Raw genomic sequence first — 20477 nt, 5'->3', positions numbered from 1 at the left:
AGCGAAACAAGAATTCAGTTTGATTTCAAGAATCATAGCACCCTCACATCCAGTCCTTGGTCTTTTTTTTTTTTTTTTTGGTCATCTAATGACTGACATCTGAGTCACTTCTCGGATATCTTAAGTGTAAAGTGGCTTACACTCTTCTCTCCACTCCACATCTGACATCCTGGGTGACTTCACTGGCCTTGTGGATGACCCATCTCTTAGCCACATTGCCTCTACCCTTCCCCTCTCCCTCCCCAGGATCTTCAACACCTGGGAGGAGATTGCATGGCAACATGCAGGGCAGGAAAGGACCAATACGAATAGCATTCCCATTGATTCCTTCTATAGCAAAACTTGGAGAGAAGCAGCTCTCTGTTTCCCAGATAGTGGTAAGAAGTAAGTAGGCTCTACCTTCTGTGTGGGAATTCCAGCTCAGGTTGGCCCAATAGGGCTAAGAAAAAGGGACCAAAACACAGGCGGCTCTCATATATAATGTAAGCTAAGGGAATAAATGAGCTTCTTGGAGGTTTTATGTTGTCTAATTCAGCTTACCAGTGTTGGAGAGCAGACTGTGTGTTGGGGGAAGAGTTAAAACTTGGAAAAAAGAGCCTGGTTGTCCACTGGTAATCTCTCCTTTTTTCTAATTCAAATCCTTTGTGGAAAGTGGCTTGGGTGTGTGTGTGAGTGTGTGTGTGTGTGTACCATATGCAGGGTCAATGGCAGACAACTGAATAGAGCTGAGTCCAGAGCAGGAAGAAACTCCCAACATTTCCAAGATATATTAAGTAATGCACCAATCACTACTTAAAATGTTCTTGTTTTCTTAAATCTTCTGAATCAGTAAACTTCTAGTCTCAAATACACAATAGTCTATCTTTATACTTCTACTTCCTTATAAAAACATAGTGCACTTACTCTTTAATCTTCTTTTTTGTTGTTTTTTTTTTCAGGGCCGCACCTCCAACACATGGACGTTCCCCGGCTAGGGGTCAAATCAGAACTACATCACAGGCACAGGATCAGAGCCATGTCTGCAACCTACACCACAGCTCACAGCATTGCCAAATCCCTGACCCACTGATCGAGGCCAAGGATTGAACCTGCATCTTCATGGATACTGGTCAGATTTGTTTCCACTGTGCCACAATGGGAACTCCACTCTTTGATCTTGAGTCCTCCTAATTCCTTGTCATCCTTATTTTATCCTAGTTGTTCTGCCAATTCTGGATTGATTTATTTCCCTATCTAGACTAGATTTACCACTTCAATAAATGTACTTTTTAGAATCCTTGAGTGTCTCACACCCTTGACTTCTTCACCTACTCTTAGAAATTCCGGGTCAAGGCAATCGCCTACTGTCTCTCCTCTTACCAAGAACTGCCTGATGGAGAGAAATCAAGAAATCATTACTGATTTCAGCTGGGCCCATATGTAGTTCCCTTAAACCCTTCTGTGACTCTTTCAAACATTTACCACTTTCCTTAAACACCCTAACACACCTCTTTTCTTCTTGCTGCCTACCTCATGGAGAATATCAGGATGTTCAAGGACAAATTTTGTATCCTCTTACAAACCTATTTGTATATACCCATCTTTGCCTCCTTTTCTGGCTCTTCCAAACAGATTTCTTGACCTATATCTAAATTCTCTTTCATAATTAAAAAAGCTTTTTATCAGAGTTCCCATTGTGGCTCAGTGGTTAATGAACCTAACTAGTAACCATGAGGTTGCGGGTTTGATCCCTGGCCTTGCTCCTTGGTTTAAGGATCTGGCATTGCCATGAGCTGTGGTGTAGGTGGCAGACAAGGCTTGGATCTGGCGTTGCTGTGGCTGTGGAGTAGGCCAGCAGCTACAGCTCTGATTCGACCCCTAGCCTGTGTACCTCCATATGCCACTGGTGCGGCCCCAAAAAAGACAAAAAATAAAAAAGCTTTTTATCAACACCAAATATTTATTCCTTAGGCAAATATTTATTAAGTACCAGGTACGAGGCTGGGCAACCAAGATACAGTGACAAATAGAACTCAGCTGCAATAATGCCTATTGCATTGCTGGGCATCTCTTTTCCATGAACTACACATTGCATTCCTCCTTTATTTACTTGGTTACAGTGGGAGCTGCCATATTACTCCCTGTGTGGTTTGGAGTGGGCATCTAAACCAAGACTGGCAATCAGTCCTTTCACTGGGAAATGTGTAATTGGGACTGACAGTCAGAATCACACTGTAACAGAGTAACTTGGAAGCTGATGGCAGTGGCCATTTTCTGCAATGTGGACCAAGATACACAGAGAGCCATTCTGAAGCAAGAGTGAAGCTAAGGCAGATTCAGAGAGATGTGCAAAGACAAGGTACTTTCCAAAATAGGACTTTCTCAGTTCTTTAAGGAGCTCTAGACTCTAGTTCTGTTCCTGAGGTTCAGCTGCATCCTTGTCCTAAGATTCCAGAGTTCTTCCAATAAAATTCATTTCTGCTTAAGATTGTATTTTGTTTTTGGTTTTTGTTATTTGCAACCAAAAAGCAAGATCCTGTCATTCTTACTGGCAAGCTGGACTCCTTGTTTTGTGATTGGTATCAACTGGGACTGAACCATGTGTCCTTTGAGGATAGAATTTTAGAGGACTGTTTGGCAAATGTTAGAATACTGCCTCTTCAGTCTCATTAAGGTGTCACAAGAATGGAACATGCTCAAATACAGCTGAAATCTGCCTGGAAACCACAAGGTCTGGGTGTAACTTTGTTTCATGAAGTCCTTTTTGCTTTTTGCCAGTTGCCAGAGACTACTGAGGTCAGATAATCATGGGCCTTACTGAATTATAGCTGCTAAATTATCTACTACACTGTTTCTACAGCTTTCAATTATCTCCTTTCTCTCATGAATCTTCAACACTTCCCTCTATATTTGCTCCTTGAATCAGCATTTAAGTTCACTCCCCTCTTGGCAAAATCCATTCTAGATTTTCCAACTGTTTCTTCCTATTTCTTCTTTCTTGAAGAAGTTGTTCATGCTCAATGACAAGCCATAGCAATCAGGTGGTCTTCCTCTCTGATATAACTGCACTTATTAAGGTTGTCCCTGACCACCTTATCACTAAACTCTACGGATGTTTTTTTCAGATCTTACCTTACCTGACCTCTCAGGAGCACTTGACACTATTGATCACTCCTGTACTCCTGAAACACTTTCGTTCCTTGGCTTCTGTGATACCATATGCCTCTGGTTTTCTTTTTACATGTCTGCTTGTTTCTTTGCAAGTTCCTCTTTCAGTTCTATACTTTAAACACATTGGTGTTCCTTGGGTTTGGTCCTAGCCCTTAGTTCTCCTTTTTGTCCATGACTTTCCTGGGACAATCTCAACCACTTTCTTGGAATCACCATATATAGCTGAATATAAGACACCTCCCCTCCCTGCCCTCTTCCAGCATACAATAATCTCTTAGAAAGAGGGAGTCGCCTTATATTTTCACCTTTAAAAAGTCCTTCATGTTACTGGATGTTCTCTCAATTATTTTGAACAACAAAATGCTCTATGGGGGGATACAAATTAGCATGCAATAAGCTCATTCAATGTCCATATAGAAGCCACCTGACAATTTGTAAGAAAGGAAACAAGGAAATTTAACACAGATTTAGAAATTACTTCCAGAGATATTCCTTCACATTTGCAAACATTGGATGTCCTTGTAAACAGGCCTTTGAAAGTCACTATAGAAAATTATATGGTAGTGAATATGATTACAGGATGACTGATATAATGTGATTAGATATTGTGGCTTGGAATAAAATTCCCAGTGACAACATCAAATATAAGGTCAAAAACTTAGGTGGAAGTAAAGATGGGTGTCCTTAAAAACGATGTCAGAGACTCAAAATGTGATCATAAAAACACTATAAAGAATTTCAGTAAAATAATTTTTAAAATTACATGTAATTTTAATATGTAATTTAAAGTATGTAAGTATAAATTAATATATTGAAAATTATAAGTAGATCCTTGATTATTTCATCTATGGCTATAAAAATTTATACATTCAAGTTGACCACAAGTTTTATTGGGTGAATGGATTTTAATTGGGAAAAATGTTTGATATTCAGAGGCACCTTATATTCAGGCATATATGGTGTATCTGATGACTCACCTCTCTCTGGCCCAGTTCTCCCTGCTGTACTCCAAATTCAAATAATAAACAGTTTACTGATATTTCTACTCAAATGTCACATAGGCATTTTAAATTAAACTTGTCCAAAGTTAAACTCACATTGCGTCCCATCTGCTCCTCTCTCTTGGTCCCTTCTCAGTGAATGTCACCACCTTCATTCAGTGGCCCAAGCTGAAATCTGAGTCACCCACATCTCCTCTCTCTCACACACTCCTTTTGGTTCTATCTCCTAAATCTCTCTCTTATCTGTTCACTTCTCTTAATTCCCTCTGGCTTACTCCAGGCCACCAGCATTTCTACTCCAGACTACTGTTAACAAAAACCTAAGATGATTTTCTTGGTTTTGTCTCCTTTCAACTTACACTATATAAAGCAACCTGAGTGCCTTCTCCTTCTAAAATGCAAATCTGAAAGTCAGTTCCCACTGCAGGGTAACTAAGTCCTACCCATCTTCTTTAACGTCTAGAGACCCATGCTGCTTCTCTAATTCCCCATTCCCTCCACCCCCCCACAATTTAGTCAGATTAGATGCTCTTACTGTTTTCCCACACTCCTTATCTTTCCTAACCATAACACTCTTCACACTTCTTTGTTATAATTGTTTATCTTTCCTGCTATGCTGGGAACCTTGTCTATCTGGCTCACCATTGCATTCCCCCAACACAGGGCAGGACCTGAGACATAGGAAGTGAATTATAAATGCTGAATGAATGAACTGATAATTTTGTTATCCCAGAACCCAGCATATCTGGCAAGTAAGAGATCCTCAATAATATTTGTTGACTTAGTTGATTGTTGTTGAACTGAAGACATGTGATTAACTCAAGCAATGCGTAACAAGCGAAATTAATATTGTGAAGGCTTTGTCCTAAGGAGCACATATCCTTCTTAATTAGGCTTGATCAGAGACGACTCTCTAGAATAGGTGGCTTTTGGAAGAAAAAGGGAGAAATAAAATTCTTACCTAACGGAATGAAAAGAGCTAAGATAAAAATGTCAACATCTGTGCAGAAGAAAATCATGTTCTTAAGATATGGGTAACTCCTAGTTAAAAATTACAGTGACTAGGGAGTGTTCTATACAGGATCTGCTTGTCAGGGAGCTAGCTTTCTTCTTTTCTACCTTGGATACTGAGATTCAGCCAGGGAATCAGCTGTAGAATCTAATTACTGCCAGCAATTAAACACTGAACTATACTGCCTCTCTAAAGTTGAAAAATAATCCTTTCACTATAGAGAATAAGATTCTTACCAAGTTTTATATTCATAGGCTTTATTAATTTTTCATTTAATTTTTATATCAAAGTACATTTAGAATAAATCTCTCAAGAATATTTGGTCTAGTTATTTTTGGCCTGTACTTTGATAACTTACACTAACACACAATGGCCAGTCTGTTTTCTTTGCTCTAAAAGTTTCTTTGTGCACTATTCCTTGAACATGGGTCTCACGTTCTAACTTTACTTAGATGAAAAAAAGTTAATTTCACAAATGGTTTAATGTCACTTCATAGATTAATAGTTTAGACTACATAAAAATGTGTTGATTAGTTGTATAAGTGTGGACTTAAGTATTAGTTGAAAATCTTGTTTGGAGAATGAAAATGATAAATCAGATGCCTAAGGAAATCTTTTCTCAGGGATGCCTTAAAGAGAATATCTACAAAGTCAGTTACACTGAAACAAGGTGAAGAATTTGAATTCAATTGTGTGTCTGGGTTACTTTATCATCTTATCCTTGAATTGATATAAAATCTGTAATTTTTAATCTACACCTGCTCCATCAATTAGGGGTGTATTAGAGTAGATTTAATTAAAACTGTGATTTAAACACAATCCAGCAGTATGATTTAGTCGCCCTATTTTACAGAAAGTGCTTTAAACTTTTGATTTAACCCTGAAATAAACAGTGCACCGATAAATTAACTAGACAGTTCACAAAGGTCATAAATCAAAACCAATTTGATTACTTTATTAGCCACAACTCATATTTTTCAAACTTGGAGATGAATGCAAGTTTCCTTTTAGAAGTCACAATATGCATTTTATTCTTATGCTACAATGAAAAACTTCCACTTAGAAAAGATATCTGAATATTAACATTTGCCAGGCAATTTATAGTTTCCAAAGCGCTTTCTCATTAATTATCTCGGAAAACGGAATAATGATGTGATTATTAAAGGTTAATTAAGCAAATACTTGTGAAGTAATTGGGAGGTAATCTATTTCTAATTTAACAGGTCAATCAGGGGTATTTAGGAAATATTTTTGCTGGTTAACAACTCTAACCAAAACAAAAAGATATTTAAATTGTTTCCTTAGTGGAAAACAATAAGCCAGTGTTTGCTCTTTTAAGAGGCAATTGTTTTAAAGGGTTCCTGATTCCCCCGTTTTGATGATTTGAGACGTTCTATGAAGATTCTGAGTTTATCCTTCCCAATGTAACGCAAACCTTACACTGCTTTTTGCCACTTCAGGATAAAAAAATAATCTGAGGACAGTAATTACGAGAAGGCACAGAGGGACGTGGAAGTCAGACAACTAGCCATCTACTCGTGGAAAGCAACATGTTTTGGCTATTGACTATATAGAACGGTGAATTAAAACCCAATTCATATTAACAATCAAACGTGACACTCCAAGTGCATAATGATACAAAGAAATTTTCTCTAAGTATTTTCTATGAGTGCAGCTTATAACACTGTCAGTATTCTCATCAGCAGTCTGACTACACAACTGCTTTTCCCTAACTTTGGGAAGCCTAGGCGCTGCCTCACAATTACCAAGTGGTTTAAAATCACTCCCCTCCTGCTCCCAGTTTACCAGCGAAGAGACGTGATTTCCAGGTACGAAAATGCGAGGTGACCCGCAAAAGTAGAGGTGAAAGGTCTCAGTTACAGTCCGAGGACCAGCCCCTGGGAGTCACGGGGCTCGGCCCGGGCCCCCGCACTGGCTTCAGGAATGGACACCGGGCACCTTTGTCTGTGCCCTGCTTCCTTGGACGCCGGCCGAGAGCCGTGGGTGGGGGCGCGGGCCCCGCAGTCCGGGCGGGCCCGGCTCTGTCCCCGGGAAGCTCGCGGCGAGGGCGGCCCGGCCGGGAAGCGGGAGGTCAGCGGCGACGCGGCGGGCCGCCTCCCACGGGAGCCGCGCCAGGTCCCAGCAAGAGCCGGGTGGGATCGCTATTGTTTTTGGCCAGCATATAAATCCCCGCGCCGACCCTCTGCGCACCCAGGTTTCCTCCCGGAGACCATTTGGTTTCCTCTGAGGCCCTATATAGAGGCCCTAGGCCCAGGCTGAAGAGAGGTGCGCGTCCGCTCAGGCCTCCCGGACAAGCCCGGGCTCGGAGCGTCCCTCGCTCTCAGGTCTCTGCAGCCCGAGGCGTCTAGGCAGGTGAGGCAAGGGGAGGGGGGAAAGGTGGTGAGAGGATTTCTGCCGGTTCTGGAAGCAAGAGAGGCGGGGGCGCACGGGGGCCAGGAGGAGGAGGAGGAAGATCCGCTTCTCCGGGGTTTCCCTGACGCCAGCAGCAGCACTCGGCGCGCGCGCCCCGCGCCGGTCCTCAGCTCCCGGGAGAAGGGGGAGGGGATCGGGCCCGCCGACTGGGCCCGCGAGGCGGCAGCCGGGATTGGAGCGAGGGCGGGCCGCGCGCCCAGCCGATGGGGTGCGGGCGAGGGAGGCGCGCCGCCTGCGCGTGCGCGGGGGTGCGCGCCCCGGGTCCCCGCCCCCCACCCCCACCGCCTGCGGTCTCCGCCCCCCTCGCGCTGGTGTGTGGAGCCGGAGTCGGCGGCGGGTGGCGGCGCCTGGAACCTGGAGACCGACCCCCCCCCCCCCGCCTCGCCACGGAATGTACTGACTCCCCCCCTTGCCTCCCCTCTTCGCCCCCCTGCAGGAGGGAGGCGCCCCCGAGTCTCCCCTCCCGCGAGAGGGGCCGCGCGGGCCGGGCCGAGCCGGGCTGGAGCAGCAGCGGCGGCGGCGGCCGTGGGAGCCGAGCCTGCAGCGAGGGACCGGCTGAGGCGCGCGGGAGGGAAGGAGGCGAGGGTTCCGCGGCGCTGCGGCGGCCGCCGCCGCCGCTCGCGGGGAAGAGATGGCGGCGGAGCGGGGAGCCCGGCGACTCCTCAGCACCTCCTCTTTCTGGCTCTGCTGCCTGCTGCTGCTTGGGCGCCGGGCGTCGGGCGCCGCGGCCACCAGGAGCGGCTCTCCACCGCAGTCCCCAGGTAAGCAGCAGCCGCGGGGTGCGGGCCCGGGCGGCGCGGGGTGGGGGCGGGGGCGCGGCATCGGTACCGCCGGCGGCGGCGGCGGCAGCGGCAGCTACGGTGTTTTTGTTTAGGCTCCAGGAGGAAACGTGCACAACTTCTCTCCCTGGTCCCGGGTTGTGGAGGAGAAAGGGGGTCGTGCAGGGTGGAGAGTGAAGTGGGCAGGCGGGGGCGCCGCCGGAGGAGGAGAGGCCGTGGGGGCGCGTCGGGGGCTCCAGGGTCTAGTTCTGCGCTTTGTACCCGGAGGCAGGTTCACCCCTCGCCTCCCTCCCCTCCCCCAGGCTCATCCCACTTGTAAGAGTGGGACATTCTTGTGCTCACACAAGCACCAGTAGAGGCCACTACACACCTCATTAAATAAACAATCGTACGGCCAATTCATTAATTTTCAGGAAGGGAAGGGGGAGGGGGGCTTGAACTCCGCATTCTCTGGCCAGGGATTTCCCAGGGAAGCTCTGGTTGATCTCGGGGGACTACTCGTGCGGGATTTGTAGCCCAGAGGCTGCGGAAGAGAGAGCGTGTCAGAGGGACACAATTGTCCCCTCATAATCAGTGGTGTTGACTTAACGATGAGGGCGCCTTGGAGAACAGCTCCAAGTGATTATATCTGTTAGTGTTTCCGTTATGAAAATGCCTCATCTTTCCTGGGGATTACAACTATATTTACAGCCTATTAACCGCTCTTAACCTAGGGAATTGTCTAAGCATCGGATTTTAAGTACTTGTACATTGTTTTCAAGTGGCAATATCTAAATATATTTAGCCGTAAAGCCATTTTCTTTTTTTTTATATCATAGATTATTGAAATCTCCTGCATTCCCACTTACTTAAAGGGACCAATTAACAAAACTGCACACCTGCCCGTAAAGACCTTATAGTGTAATTGAGGAGCGGTACACGCTTAGGAGATGAAGGGCAAATCAGCATGTAATCTGTTCAAATTCTTTGACCAAGGTGGTGTATCATAAAACTGGGCAACTTTCACCTACCTGGGTGAGATCTAAAATTTTTGTATTTGAAAGTCGTAGTATCAGGCACATTGGCAGCTTCTAAACACTAAACCATAGCTTGTTTTCGCCTGTTTTGTATTTAAAATCACACTGCGGTATAACTTGGCTGATAAAAAAACTTTTAAAATTTTCTTAGGTAATATATATAACACATGTTTTTTGCTAAAATTAAATGCTTGAAACCTAAAGTACCAAGGGTATTACCAAAACAGCTATATAAATAACTGTTTTAGTATCAAACTTACACAGTCAGCCTAAACAGGGTGCACATGTTGGTCCTGAAATGTAGGTAATTGATCCAACCTACAAGATGCAAGAAAAATGTAATTATCTTGGAAGACTCTAATTTTATATGTAAATTTTTATATGTAATTCATTATATTAAGTGTGTGATAGGTGATTGATGGAGTTTCTGTTTAAAATTTTGTCAGTAATGTTATATGTATAAAGTGCTAGTAATCTTATTCCTTAGGTTAATAAAAATAATCAGTCTCTTAGGCAGTCATAACATCTATTTCAGCTTTTATTTTTCACTGATGAGAGGGGTGCAAAGCATGGCTGAAATGTGTACTCTGCCTTCATGGAGTTTGCAGTCTGGCCTGTGTATGTGAGGGAGAAGATAGCCATTCAGCTACTAATGATACAGTAATTAAGTTGTGGTAAACACTGCTAAGGATTACAGTAGGTTTTGAGAAAACCTATACAGCAGGGACCTAACCTGACTGGATGTTAGAGTGTCTCAGAAGTGAGATCTGAGTAGGAGTGGAGGTGAGGAGGCTCACAGCTAATTAGTGGTGTAGTTGGGTCTAGAGCACAGATCTTCTGGCTCTCTGCAAACCATCCTGCTTCATTGCAAAAGGAAAAGGAATAACTGCAGTGAGAAGGGGGTTGGTCACTTCTTTCAAAAGCTTCAGAGACGCTGAGACATCGACGGAATTGAGAAGGGAGTAAGCAGCACCTAGAACATGCTGTTTCGGTAAATCACATGTCATTTGTTTAAATTTTTTATTTCTTTAGAGGGTAGACTCAGACACCTTTCTGTAGGGGATTACAGTGAATAAGTGTTAGAGTAAGGAAATACTTGAAATGGAGGCTAGATTGTGTGTCAACAGGATAAATGGGGTGTTTTTCCAACATAGGGTAGGCATGTAGACATGAGGAAATGGAGGGAATAGGGAAGGACTGGTTACAGAAAATAGCAGTGGTGGAGGATTGTAAATGATTAAGCATGCAGTCTGGCTTTGGGAAGGAAAAAAGGGCAGATTACTGAAGATATGCAGGAACCTAGGGCAGATGACATGACAGTACAGCCCATGCAATGCAGGCCTTCTCTAATCAGAGTGAAGGGGTTCATTAGTGGTGGTGGGATAAGATTGGGATACTAGAATGGAGAAAGGAAGACAATGTTGAGAACTCATTTGAAATCAACTTGAATTTGAAGTAGACTCAATCAGCTATTTCCACACTTGCATAGCAACTTTTTGTATTACAAGAGTAGAATTAGTGAAAAATTTTAATCCAATATTGGTTGCTTCTGAGTGACATAAAATACGTAGAAATTTTTCAAAATTTTTGTTAGAATAATCAGATATCCCATTCATCAGATTGCAAAAGAGTTTTTGATGAAATGTCCTAATTATGTTAAGGGTAGCTTTACCTAGACTTCAGAGGTGTACTGTGAGCTTATGTAGCTACACTTCTCGTTTAAAGTAAGATAGTCCTCTTGTCAACATCTTACATAGATGATTCTTTCTACCTGAATCATTTATTTGATGATGTGACTTGTTACCTCATAAGATAGTCTATTCCTATTTTGAATAACTTTTTAGTAAACTTTGCTTTATGTAGTACCTTTAACTTTAATTTTCACCCTCCCTACTCTTAATTTGGATTTTTTTCTCTTACCTTTTTTTTTTGGCGTCATCTATTTCCTGATCTATCTCATACTTCTCTGATCTGTTCTTCACTTGTTTTCAGGTGTTCCCCTCCCCCCCCCCCCCCGCCTTAAATATTGGTGTTTAAAGTTGATTTCGGAGTTCCCGTCGCGGCACAGTGGAAAGGAATCCGACTAGGAACCATGAGGTTGTGGGTTCGATCCCTGGCCTTGCTCAGTGGGTTAAGGAACCGGCATTGCCATGAGCTGTGGTGTAGGTTGCAGAAGCGGCTCGGATCCCGCTTTGCTGTGGCTGTGGCGTAGGCCAGCAGATACAGCTCCGATTAGACCCCTAACCTGGGAACCTCCATGTGCGGCGGGTACGGCCCTGAAAAGACAAAAATAAATAAATAAAGTTGACTTCATTCTGTACACTTGTCTTCAGTTGCTACTGTAAGCTAATAACTGCCCTAGTCCATTCTTCATGTGCCACTCTATAGCTTCACTGAAGGGGCAGTTTACATTACTCAAGACCAAAGGTACACTTACCTTTACTCCTCATCCCTCATCCCCTCTCTCCAGACAACAACAAACCCATTTCTGGCCCAGCGTTCTCACATTGAATGATTGCATGGACTTGTCTTTCTTGGTTACCTGTCCTGGATGTCACTGTTCACCACTCAACCAGATTGAGATGTAGAAGTCATCCTGGACCCTCTCCCTGCCCTCTTCCCATAGGCAATAGTTCTGTTTGATTTTTACCTCCTAGATATTTCTTTAATCATCATCACCCCACCTAAAGTAACAACAGTGTAATTATTCTTTATCTCCACCATTAGCCTGCAGAAGTCTTTCCTCCTGCTGAAATGAGATTTCTTACATATTTTTCTCAGCATGCCACTCTCTTAGTCTCTTATTAGTGTGTCAGAGCTTGAATCTTCTTGGCATGAAGATTGTGAAGCCTTTGTGTTCTTTACCACTGGCCTCCCACACCTCCAGTTTAAAGCCTATTCTCTTGGTGCCTCTAATGTGTGCCTGGTGCTCCATCACTCCAGGTTAACTGCAGAGCTTCAGGTCTTCATGCCTTTGCAATATGGATATTTCTTCCTGTTAATGCCACTTCCCACCTTGTACCCTTGTGAAACTCCTACTCATCTGTTCAGTGGATTTTTCTCTTCTAGCCCCTCCTCCAAAGAGAGAGTCATCATTCTTTGCATTTTCATGGCGTTCTGGTCCTTTTCTTCTTGGGTTAACTTATTTTCCTGTTTCCTTTGCTTGCCTGAATCTCTTGAGGGTTTGGACTTTACTTACCTGGTGTAGCACAAGCACATGGCACAGAGTATATTGCCAGTAATTGTTTATCAAATGAATAGTGAATTGCTTTTGTTTTTAACCCCTCCCTCTGGAGCCTTACAAGCACAAATTGGATTCCTTTATATGATGGTCCTTTACATGTGTGATGACAAAATTTATGTGTATATGTGTTGCTCTCCCCTTCTTTTTTCAAAATTAATTATCCCAATTCTTTCTGCCAGTCTTTGTATGACTTAGTTTTTTGACCTTTTGTGAGTTTGGTTATCTTCTTCTGGAGAGGTCTGCGAGTTTAGTATTTATTGGTTTTGTCATCTTTGGAAAGATCAATGATCATACTAATTCATCTGTAAACAGAGACTAATGTCTTGCTTTGCCTGCGTAATAGAACGAGGTATAAAAGAGTTCATAGATTTATAGGATTGAATGCTCAAAGGAGATAAATGTGACTGCTTTTAGTAAACCATATGAAAATGAATACATGACGTGGGATGGTGAAGAAAGACTTAGCGACATGGAGGCAGGGGATTTGGATATTACTTATGGTTCTGCATGTTCCCATATATGTGTTGGGGGCAATAGGCAGGCAAGAATAAGACCTTGCTTACTTGAGTGGTCAGAAAAATGAGATATAAACTTGCTTTTAAGGTACAGTGTCTGTGTAGAATGGTTTTAACATTTTTTTTTGGTCTTTTTGTTGTTGTTTTGTTGTTGTTGTTGTTGCTATTTCTTGGGCCGCTCCCTTGGCATATGGACGTTCCCAGGCTAGGGGTCCAATCGGAGCTGTAGCCACTGGCCTACGCCAGAGCCACAGCAACGCAGGATCCGAGCCGCGTCTGTAACCTACACCACAGCTCACAGCAACGCCGGATCGTTAACCCACTGAGCAAGGGCAGGGACCGAACCCGCAACCTCATGGTTCCTAGTCGGATTCGTCAACCACTGCGCCACGACGGGAACTCCGGTTTTAACATTTTTTATGAACTTAAAATGTGCGGTAATTCTATCAAATTTTTGAAAGTATAGTTTTTTCTGTTAATTGATCATTATTGGTTTCTTTATGAATTTTCTCTATACTCATAAAAATATTAGGGTAATATTAATCTCATTATATGGAAGCTCTGTTTATTTATTTAGTAGTTTTCTTCCCAAACCTTTTATTTTATTACTGACTTTTGTGTGATTGGAAGGTATTTACCATGCTATTGGTAGATGTTTTGGCTTCTAGGTAAAATTGCCTCAACAATGGGAGAATAGTCAGGGGGAAAGACTGTAGGTAAGACCATACTGACCAGAGAGTTAATAAATGTGAGGAAAATTCTTGCATTTATGATTTTTAAAAATTGACTTTGTCATGGGACACAAGCCAGTGAAGATGATACTGGAATATAACCCTGATTTTGGATTCATTTTGAATGAAAGGAGTTTTTTGATTAGAAAGTTTTAGAAGTAGAGACAAAAACTTGCATTTAGACCCAATGGTATAATTTGGGTATATTTCTTTCTAGTCACTGTCTATATGGAACATAATTTTTGTGTTATAATCATGTTGTATGTACAGCTTTATATGCTCAATGTCATTTTTCTTGTTACTACACTATTTCTAAATCATCAGTTTATTTAAAAAAACATATCTGTTTGAAGTAAAAAAAAATATAGAAGTACATAAATCAGAATTTCCACCAACAAATTCCTTTTTAACCCATAAATAACCACTTTTAATACTTTTCCTTCTGCATTTATGGGTGTATAGTTTTATTTTTTATACATAAGCAGGATCACATTACTTACTGTTTTCAACTTGTTTTTCACTTAGTGCATTGGAGATCTTTCCATGCTAGTACATATAGATTTTCCTATAATCATTATTTAAAATGTCTGTATAATATTCTAGTGAATGAATATAGTATTAGTAGTGGCCAATAAAAGTAGTTTTTATTGAATACTCACTGAACAGGCAGTGTACCTAGTTCTGTTACATGCATTTAATCCTTTATACAACCCTGTGAGGAAGATGGTAATATCTCACCATTCTACAGATAACTGAGATAACTGAGTCACAAATATCTAGTGACTTTTACAGATTTCACAACTCTGATGTGGAAAAGTTGGCATTCAAATCCAGTTCTTTACAGGTCTAAAGCCTATGCTCTTTATTATACTGCCACTAATTATTATTCTTCATTGATGGATATTGACATTATTTTCAATATTTTTCTCTAGAGAAGAATGCTGTAATGGACTTCTTCCTGCCTGTGGTCATTCCCCCCATATTTTAGATTCCCTTGCATGGGATTATTGGTGAAAAGATAATTTTTGTGTGTATGTGGGGGTCAGTTTCCATTATTGTAGAAGATATAAAGAGTAATGCCACTGGTCAGTACTTTTACAACTTCTTTAAGATATTTTCATCTTTCATTGTGAACTTAAAATGCAGGTCCCAGAGCTTTTCTGTTTCATCTGTTAATTGAAGGGTTTAACAAATTACTAAATAGGTAATCTCAAAGTACCTTCTACCTCCAAGTTTCCATAATTTTGAAGTCTCTAAAATTGAGTGGTAGATTTATCTCACCCAAATAACTTCTATTCAGTTCTTGTGTATGGACGCTGATCATTTCTTTTTGTTCTTTGAAGAATTACCTTTTGTCATTCTCGAAAAGTCCAAGTGACTGTGTATCTTTTATTTAACCCCTGAAGTTGGATATTATTGGGAAAAATCTTTTAAGTTGCTTGTAAATAATTGTGTATGATTTTATTTTATAAATGTAAAAACGGCTTTAGGGCTGATTTCAAGAATTAAGCTTCAGTGTTAAGAAATTGTGAGATATTTTAAGATACAATATTACTTGAAATATTAGATACTTAACCTTTAAGCTTATAAGGGATGTAGAATAAACTGGTCAGGTAATAGATCTTGCTGAAATGAGAAGATTTTGATTCCCACTTTGACTCCCTTTTGTAAAGAAAGGAGAGAGAGGGAGGTAGTGGTTTTATATGTTTTATCTTTAAAAAATCAGTACTTGTGTTCTTGCAAAGGAGTTAGCAGTTGGGAAGTCTGAAATTCAGATTGTGTGTCTTTGCTTTTCCTGTTAAAAAGAACCATGAGAAATAAGCTCCTTTAAACTTGTTTTATGGCAAGAATTTTTAAATTTAATTTTGTAGTCAGACAGTTCTAGCCAAAAGTAAAAAAATTTAGATAATTTTGGCTAGTTGCAAACATGTTATCTTTGAGGGATAATTATACACAAAGCCAGGCTCTGTGGAGATAACTAAGATGAAATGGACATGTTTTCTATCCTTAGGAAGCCTTGGGCTAATAGAGATAAGACATACCCATAGATAATGGATAATACAGATAATAACTTAACATGGGGAGAGTGTCATTACTGCTGTAGGTGGAAACGCAAATTCTGGAATCCTTGTGCTGCTTTTCTCATGATTTTGGTTCTGCATCTTTAGAGTAGTCCTAACTTAGTTTTACCAAGTCAGTAGAGTAGAACTCTCAGAGGGAGTTATTATTTCCTCTAAGGGAAATGATTCCTGGAATGTTTGACTGTATGAGAATGCTAATAATGGAGCCATCAGGGGGTGCAGCTACATCCATGTCTTCGGGAAATCCGGAGATTGATCGTACAGAGGTTTTCAGGATTTATTACTGGTCAGTAATAGCCAGTAAACCTTACTGAGGAATCCTGAGCAGGGTGAATGATACCACATGGAAACTGAATACAGGATATTTGTTTTTCAGCTACAGAGTGAGTAAAGAAAAATCACCAAGATACATCTTTATATATAAGGTCTAGTTAGATGATAGCATTATTGTTTACAAATTCAGGGGACAGAATAATAAATTGTAAGTTTTATTTATAATTTTTTATTTGTAGTGTGACTTTTGATGTAAAAACTAAAATTATGAGGATCTTTTAGTTAACTCCTGAAATTTTTTGGTTTGAGGTGGGATTATTTGTTGTTTTAAGTTTACATGGTGTTGTGTATCCAGGGGATTGTGTGTATACTTCTTATGGTGATAACCCTTTATCAGTAGTCCCCCACCTACACAGAACTCAACCATCATGCACCCTCATCTCCAGAGGGTCTATACATCAAAGTAAATATATTTCTCAGAGTCCCAAAGGTCTTTGCTTAGAGCCTTTATCTTTAATTCACATGTAGTTCTAACAAGTGTATTATCTGATTTTGAAGCCCATAGCTGATGGGAAGTGATAGAAAGACTGTCTTAGAAATGCCCCATAACAAAAGCAATTAATCACCTTTTTAACGGAAGATTTAAAATAAATATAAACATAAGAACAAAACAGAAATGGTTGTTTCAGCCTGGTAGAGGAAAGTTTCTTTCCTTCTCTGTCATTGCTGATGGGTATTGCCTGTCCTGGCTAATTTCTTTTGTCCATCCTACTATAGTTATAGTTGCTGTTCGGGAAGAAATACCTTCCCTCTGAAATCTCTAGTCTCTCATCTCACCTCAAATTAGTATGAGTTCAGGTTTACGCTTCCAGATGGGAGAAAAGGAAATGTGAATGGGAAGGAAGGTGAGGTGGCATAACAGGGTTCCTCCTCTCCTAGTTTCCCCCCTCTACCCACAGAATTTGTCTTTATTAGCATTTCTAACCTTGATGGCTAAAATACATTTGTGAATTTTAAAATTTGGGATAAAATTGTTGGTTTGACTTTAAGAAAATAAATATTTAAAAAATTTCAAACAATATGTGAAGTAGAAATATCATACATTCCAACCCTCTCACTAGAGATAACACTTTGAATAGCTATGGACTTTGTTTTATATATGCAATTAAATATTTTAAAAATATACACACATATAACAAAACTAACAAGTGGGGTTGTGCTCTGCATACTTTTTTCCAACTTGTTTTAGGACATCTTCCCATGTGTACATACAGATTTATCATAGCTGTTTTGATAGCCACATGGCATTTTATAGATGCAGCATAATTTATTTAATCAATCCCTTTCGATGCTCTCAAATTTTTTATTGCAAATATATGCAGTGAACCCACTTTTTACAAATGTAGTTATGCATGTGTTCAAATATACATAGAAGTTTGTAAATGTGGAATTGTAGGGTAAAGGAGCATGTGTGTTAAAATTTTTGCTGGTTATTTCCAAGTTGTTTTTCCGAAAAGCTGATTTTTTTTTTCTATCAATAGCAAATGAGAGCATGCCTGTATCCCCACACCCTTGCCAACATACTAGTTATTTTCAGATCTCATAGTCTTTGCTGGTTTGATGGAAAAAATAAATCTCTTTAAATTTTATATTTTAAAATTATTAATGGAGTTGAACATCTTTCAGATTTTTATTAATGGTTTGTATTTTTTCTGAGAATTGTCTATTTTTGTCTTTTGTTCCTTTCCTTTATCCTTTCTTGAATCACTGGTTCATTTTTAAAATATAAATTAAACAATATAATTAAGAATACAAACAACTTAAAACTTTTAACTGTCAGAACTCCTATGGCTACCTGTGGTTTTTTCACATTTTTCATGTAATGAGAAGCACACCAAGTGATCAAGTCAATCTGGTATCCACTGCTCATGTTTGCTTGGAATGGATTCATAAACTTTCAAATTGTTCTGTTTTAAAGAAAAAAAGTTAAATATTTTACTCATTGATTTGAGTGAAAAATAGGAATTGAAATAGATGCTACTACTTTTTTTTAAGACAGGATGAATAATTTTAGTTCAGAGTAAATTCAGTTAATCAAATACTTGAATGCCAGTTTGGTTCAGGATACTGGGGTGGTTTAAAGTGGAAAATATAGAATGAAAATGCAGTAGGATAACCAGCTATAATGGAAAAAATAAAAATCATTAAAAAGGTGCAGTAGGAAAGACAAGTTTAAGGGACAGGATATGATTTCCATTTTTTAGATACCTAAGCCTGAGATGCCAGAAGATCATTATACAGTTCTAGGTATTATAGAATTGGTTCTCATATGAGAGGCCTGTCTATACCTGTGGCTAGAAATATAGGTTCAGAAATTAACTGATAGAGGTGATAGTCAGGCCATGAAACTAGATCATATTACTGAGGAAGGAAAAAGAAAACCAAAGGCCAAGACTTAGACATATGCCCGCCATTGGGTCTCCAAAAGAATGAAGCATTACTCTGTCTGCAGAAGATGATAAGTACCTAGAATCTGAGCTGGGTAATGATAAAGTTCATTTCACCTGTGGGTATCTTATTAAAGAACATTTGTGTGAATAAATGGGACAGCGCTAAAGTAATATTTGTTTTTTCCCTTACCTCTGCATGCATGGCGTAGCCCTTGCTGCTAGACAGGGAGGGGGCAGCTTTATAAAGACAATTCTGAAAAAATATTTTCTATAAATAACATGTATAATAACTTGGCACTCTACTGAACTGAGGTAGACAATTAATGAGTTAGTATGTGTCCATGCTTAGAACAGAGCCTCATTTATCTTAATAACTCCTTAAATGTAAACTGCTGTTGTTTTTATTATTATAAACTGGATGAAGAAGCCATCTAGAAACACATGAAAATTAGATAATACTTATATAATTTGGTTTATATTATCTGATGGCTGTGTATAATTAGGCTGTTGAATGTGTGAGCTTATGTGGAGAAGGATAAGAATTTGTTTAGTATGGAGTATTTGGTTAAGTTTCTTTGAGGAGGTGTAGGACTTGAGGTGGTTTAAAGACATGACTAGGCTTTATAGGTGGGCAGGATTTTCTGGCAAGGAGAATAAGATGAGCAGTATGAGTTGAGACAGAGTAAAGGAAAAAAACAAAATGTTCTTGATCAGTAAACTGTTTCTTGAAAAGCCTCACTTTTGTTATTCTGAAGATTATCATTTGTTATGAAGTAAAAGGGTGACTACTAGATGATGAAATCATAGGCCAGATAATCTTTTAAAGATTGTGATGCTGGAAAAGAAGCTGGAGGTACTGCTTGTTCCAGTTTTTAATGCCTGAAAATTAACCTTATCATGACATATTTTCTTCCTAAGACTTCATTTATTTCCTGTTAAATGTGGGTATGTTTTATGAAACACCAGTTTCTCTGGATTTTATTCAAAGCTGCAGAAGTAATATTCAGATACTGCGTATTAGGGGAGTTCCTGTTGTGGCTCAGTGGTTAAGAACCTGACTAGTATCCATGAGGATGTGGGTTTGAACCCTGGCCTCGCTCAGTGGGGATCTGACATTGTCATGAGCTGTGGTGTAGGTTGCAGACACAGCTTGGATCTCGCATTGCTGTGGCGGAGGCTGGCAGCTGCAGCTCTAATTTGACCCCTAGCCTGGGAACGTCCATAGGCTGGCCACAGGTATGGCCGTAAAAAGAGGAAAAAAAAATTGTGGATAAGAAATATCAGATAAAATTGTGGCACTAACTTGGTAGTAGTTCCACTTTGTTCAGAATTGTTTTAAAAGTTGCCTCTGCATATGCGTAATTTGACATCGATATAAAAATCCTATATTGGGAGTTCCCGTCGTGGCGCAGTGGTTAACGAATCCGACTAGGAACCATGAGGTTGCGGGTTCGGTCCCTGCCCTTGCTCAGTGGGTTAACGATCCGGCGTTGCTGTGAGCTGTGGTGTAGGTTGCAGACGCGGCTCGGATCTCGCGTTGCTGTGGCTCTGGCGTAGGCCAGTGGCTACGGGTCCGATTCGACCCCTAGCCTGGGAACGTCCATATGCCGTGGGAGCGGCCCAAGAAATAGCAACAACAACAACAACAAAAAAGACAAAATAAAATAAAATAAAATAAAAATCCTGTATTACAGTCTTTTTGCTTTTAGAACTCACTGGACAGCCTCCCCATTCCCTCAAATTTGATGTCGTACATACTATTAATGTCTACTAAGTACCCTCATCTTTTTGG

General features: G+C 40.5%; 1 protein-coding gene across 8 annotated transcripts in view; it reads left to right on the top strand.

Annotated features, from left to right (window-relative positions):
- The first annotated feature begins 8077 nt into the window (after positions 1-8077).
- The window catches only part of NEO1 (neogenin 1), a 233154-nt gene continuing 220754 nt past the window's right edge, over positions 8078-20477 (top strand). For 3 of the 8 annotated variants that reach the window (XM_047794497.1, XM_047794496.1, XM_047794495.1), the window contains exon 1: positions 8108-8357. In XM_047794497.1, coding sequence (XP_047650453.1) covers positions 8228-8357 — 130 coding nt within the window. In that variant the 5' untranslated portion in view covers positions 8108-8227. Of the gene's footprint in view, positions 8358-20477 lie in introns of all 8 variants that reach the window. The other 5 variants (XM_047794500.1, XM_047794499.1, XM_047794498.1 and 2 more) reach the window with 4 other exon arrangements.

This window comes from Phacochoerus africanus, chromosome 9 (genome assembly GCF_016906955.1).
Source record: "Phacochoerus africanus isolate WHEZ1 chromosome 9, ROS_Pafr_v1, whole genome shotgun sequence".
Lineage (NCBI taxonomy): Eukaryota > Metazoa > Chordata > Mammalia > Artiodactyla > Suidae > Phacochoerus > Phacochoerus africanus.
The sequence above is the reverse complement of the archived record's forward strand: the minus strand, read 5'-3'. Positions and strand labels throughout refer to the sequence as shown.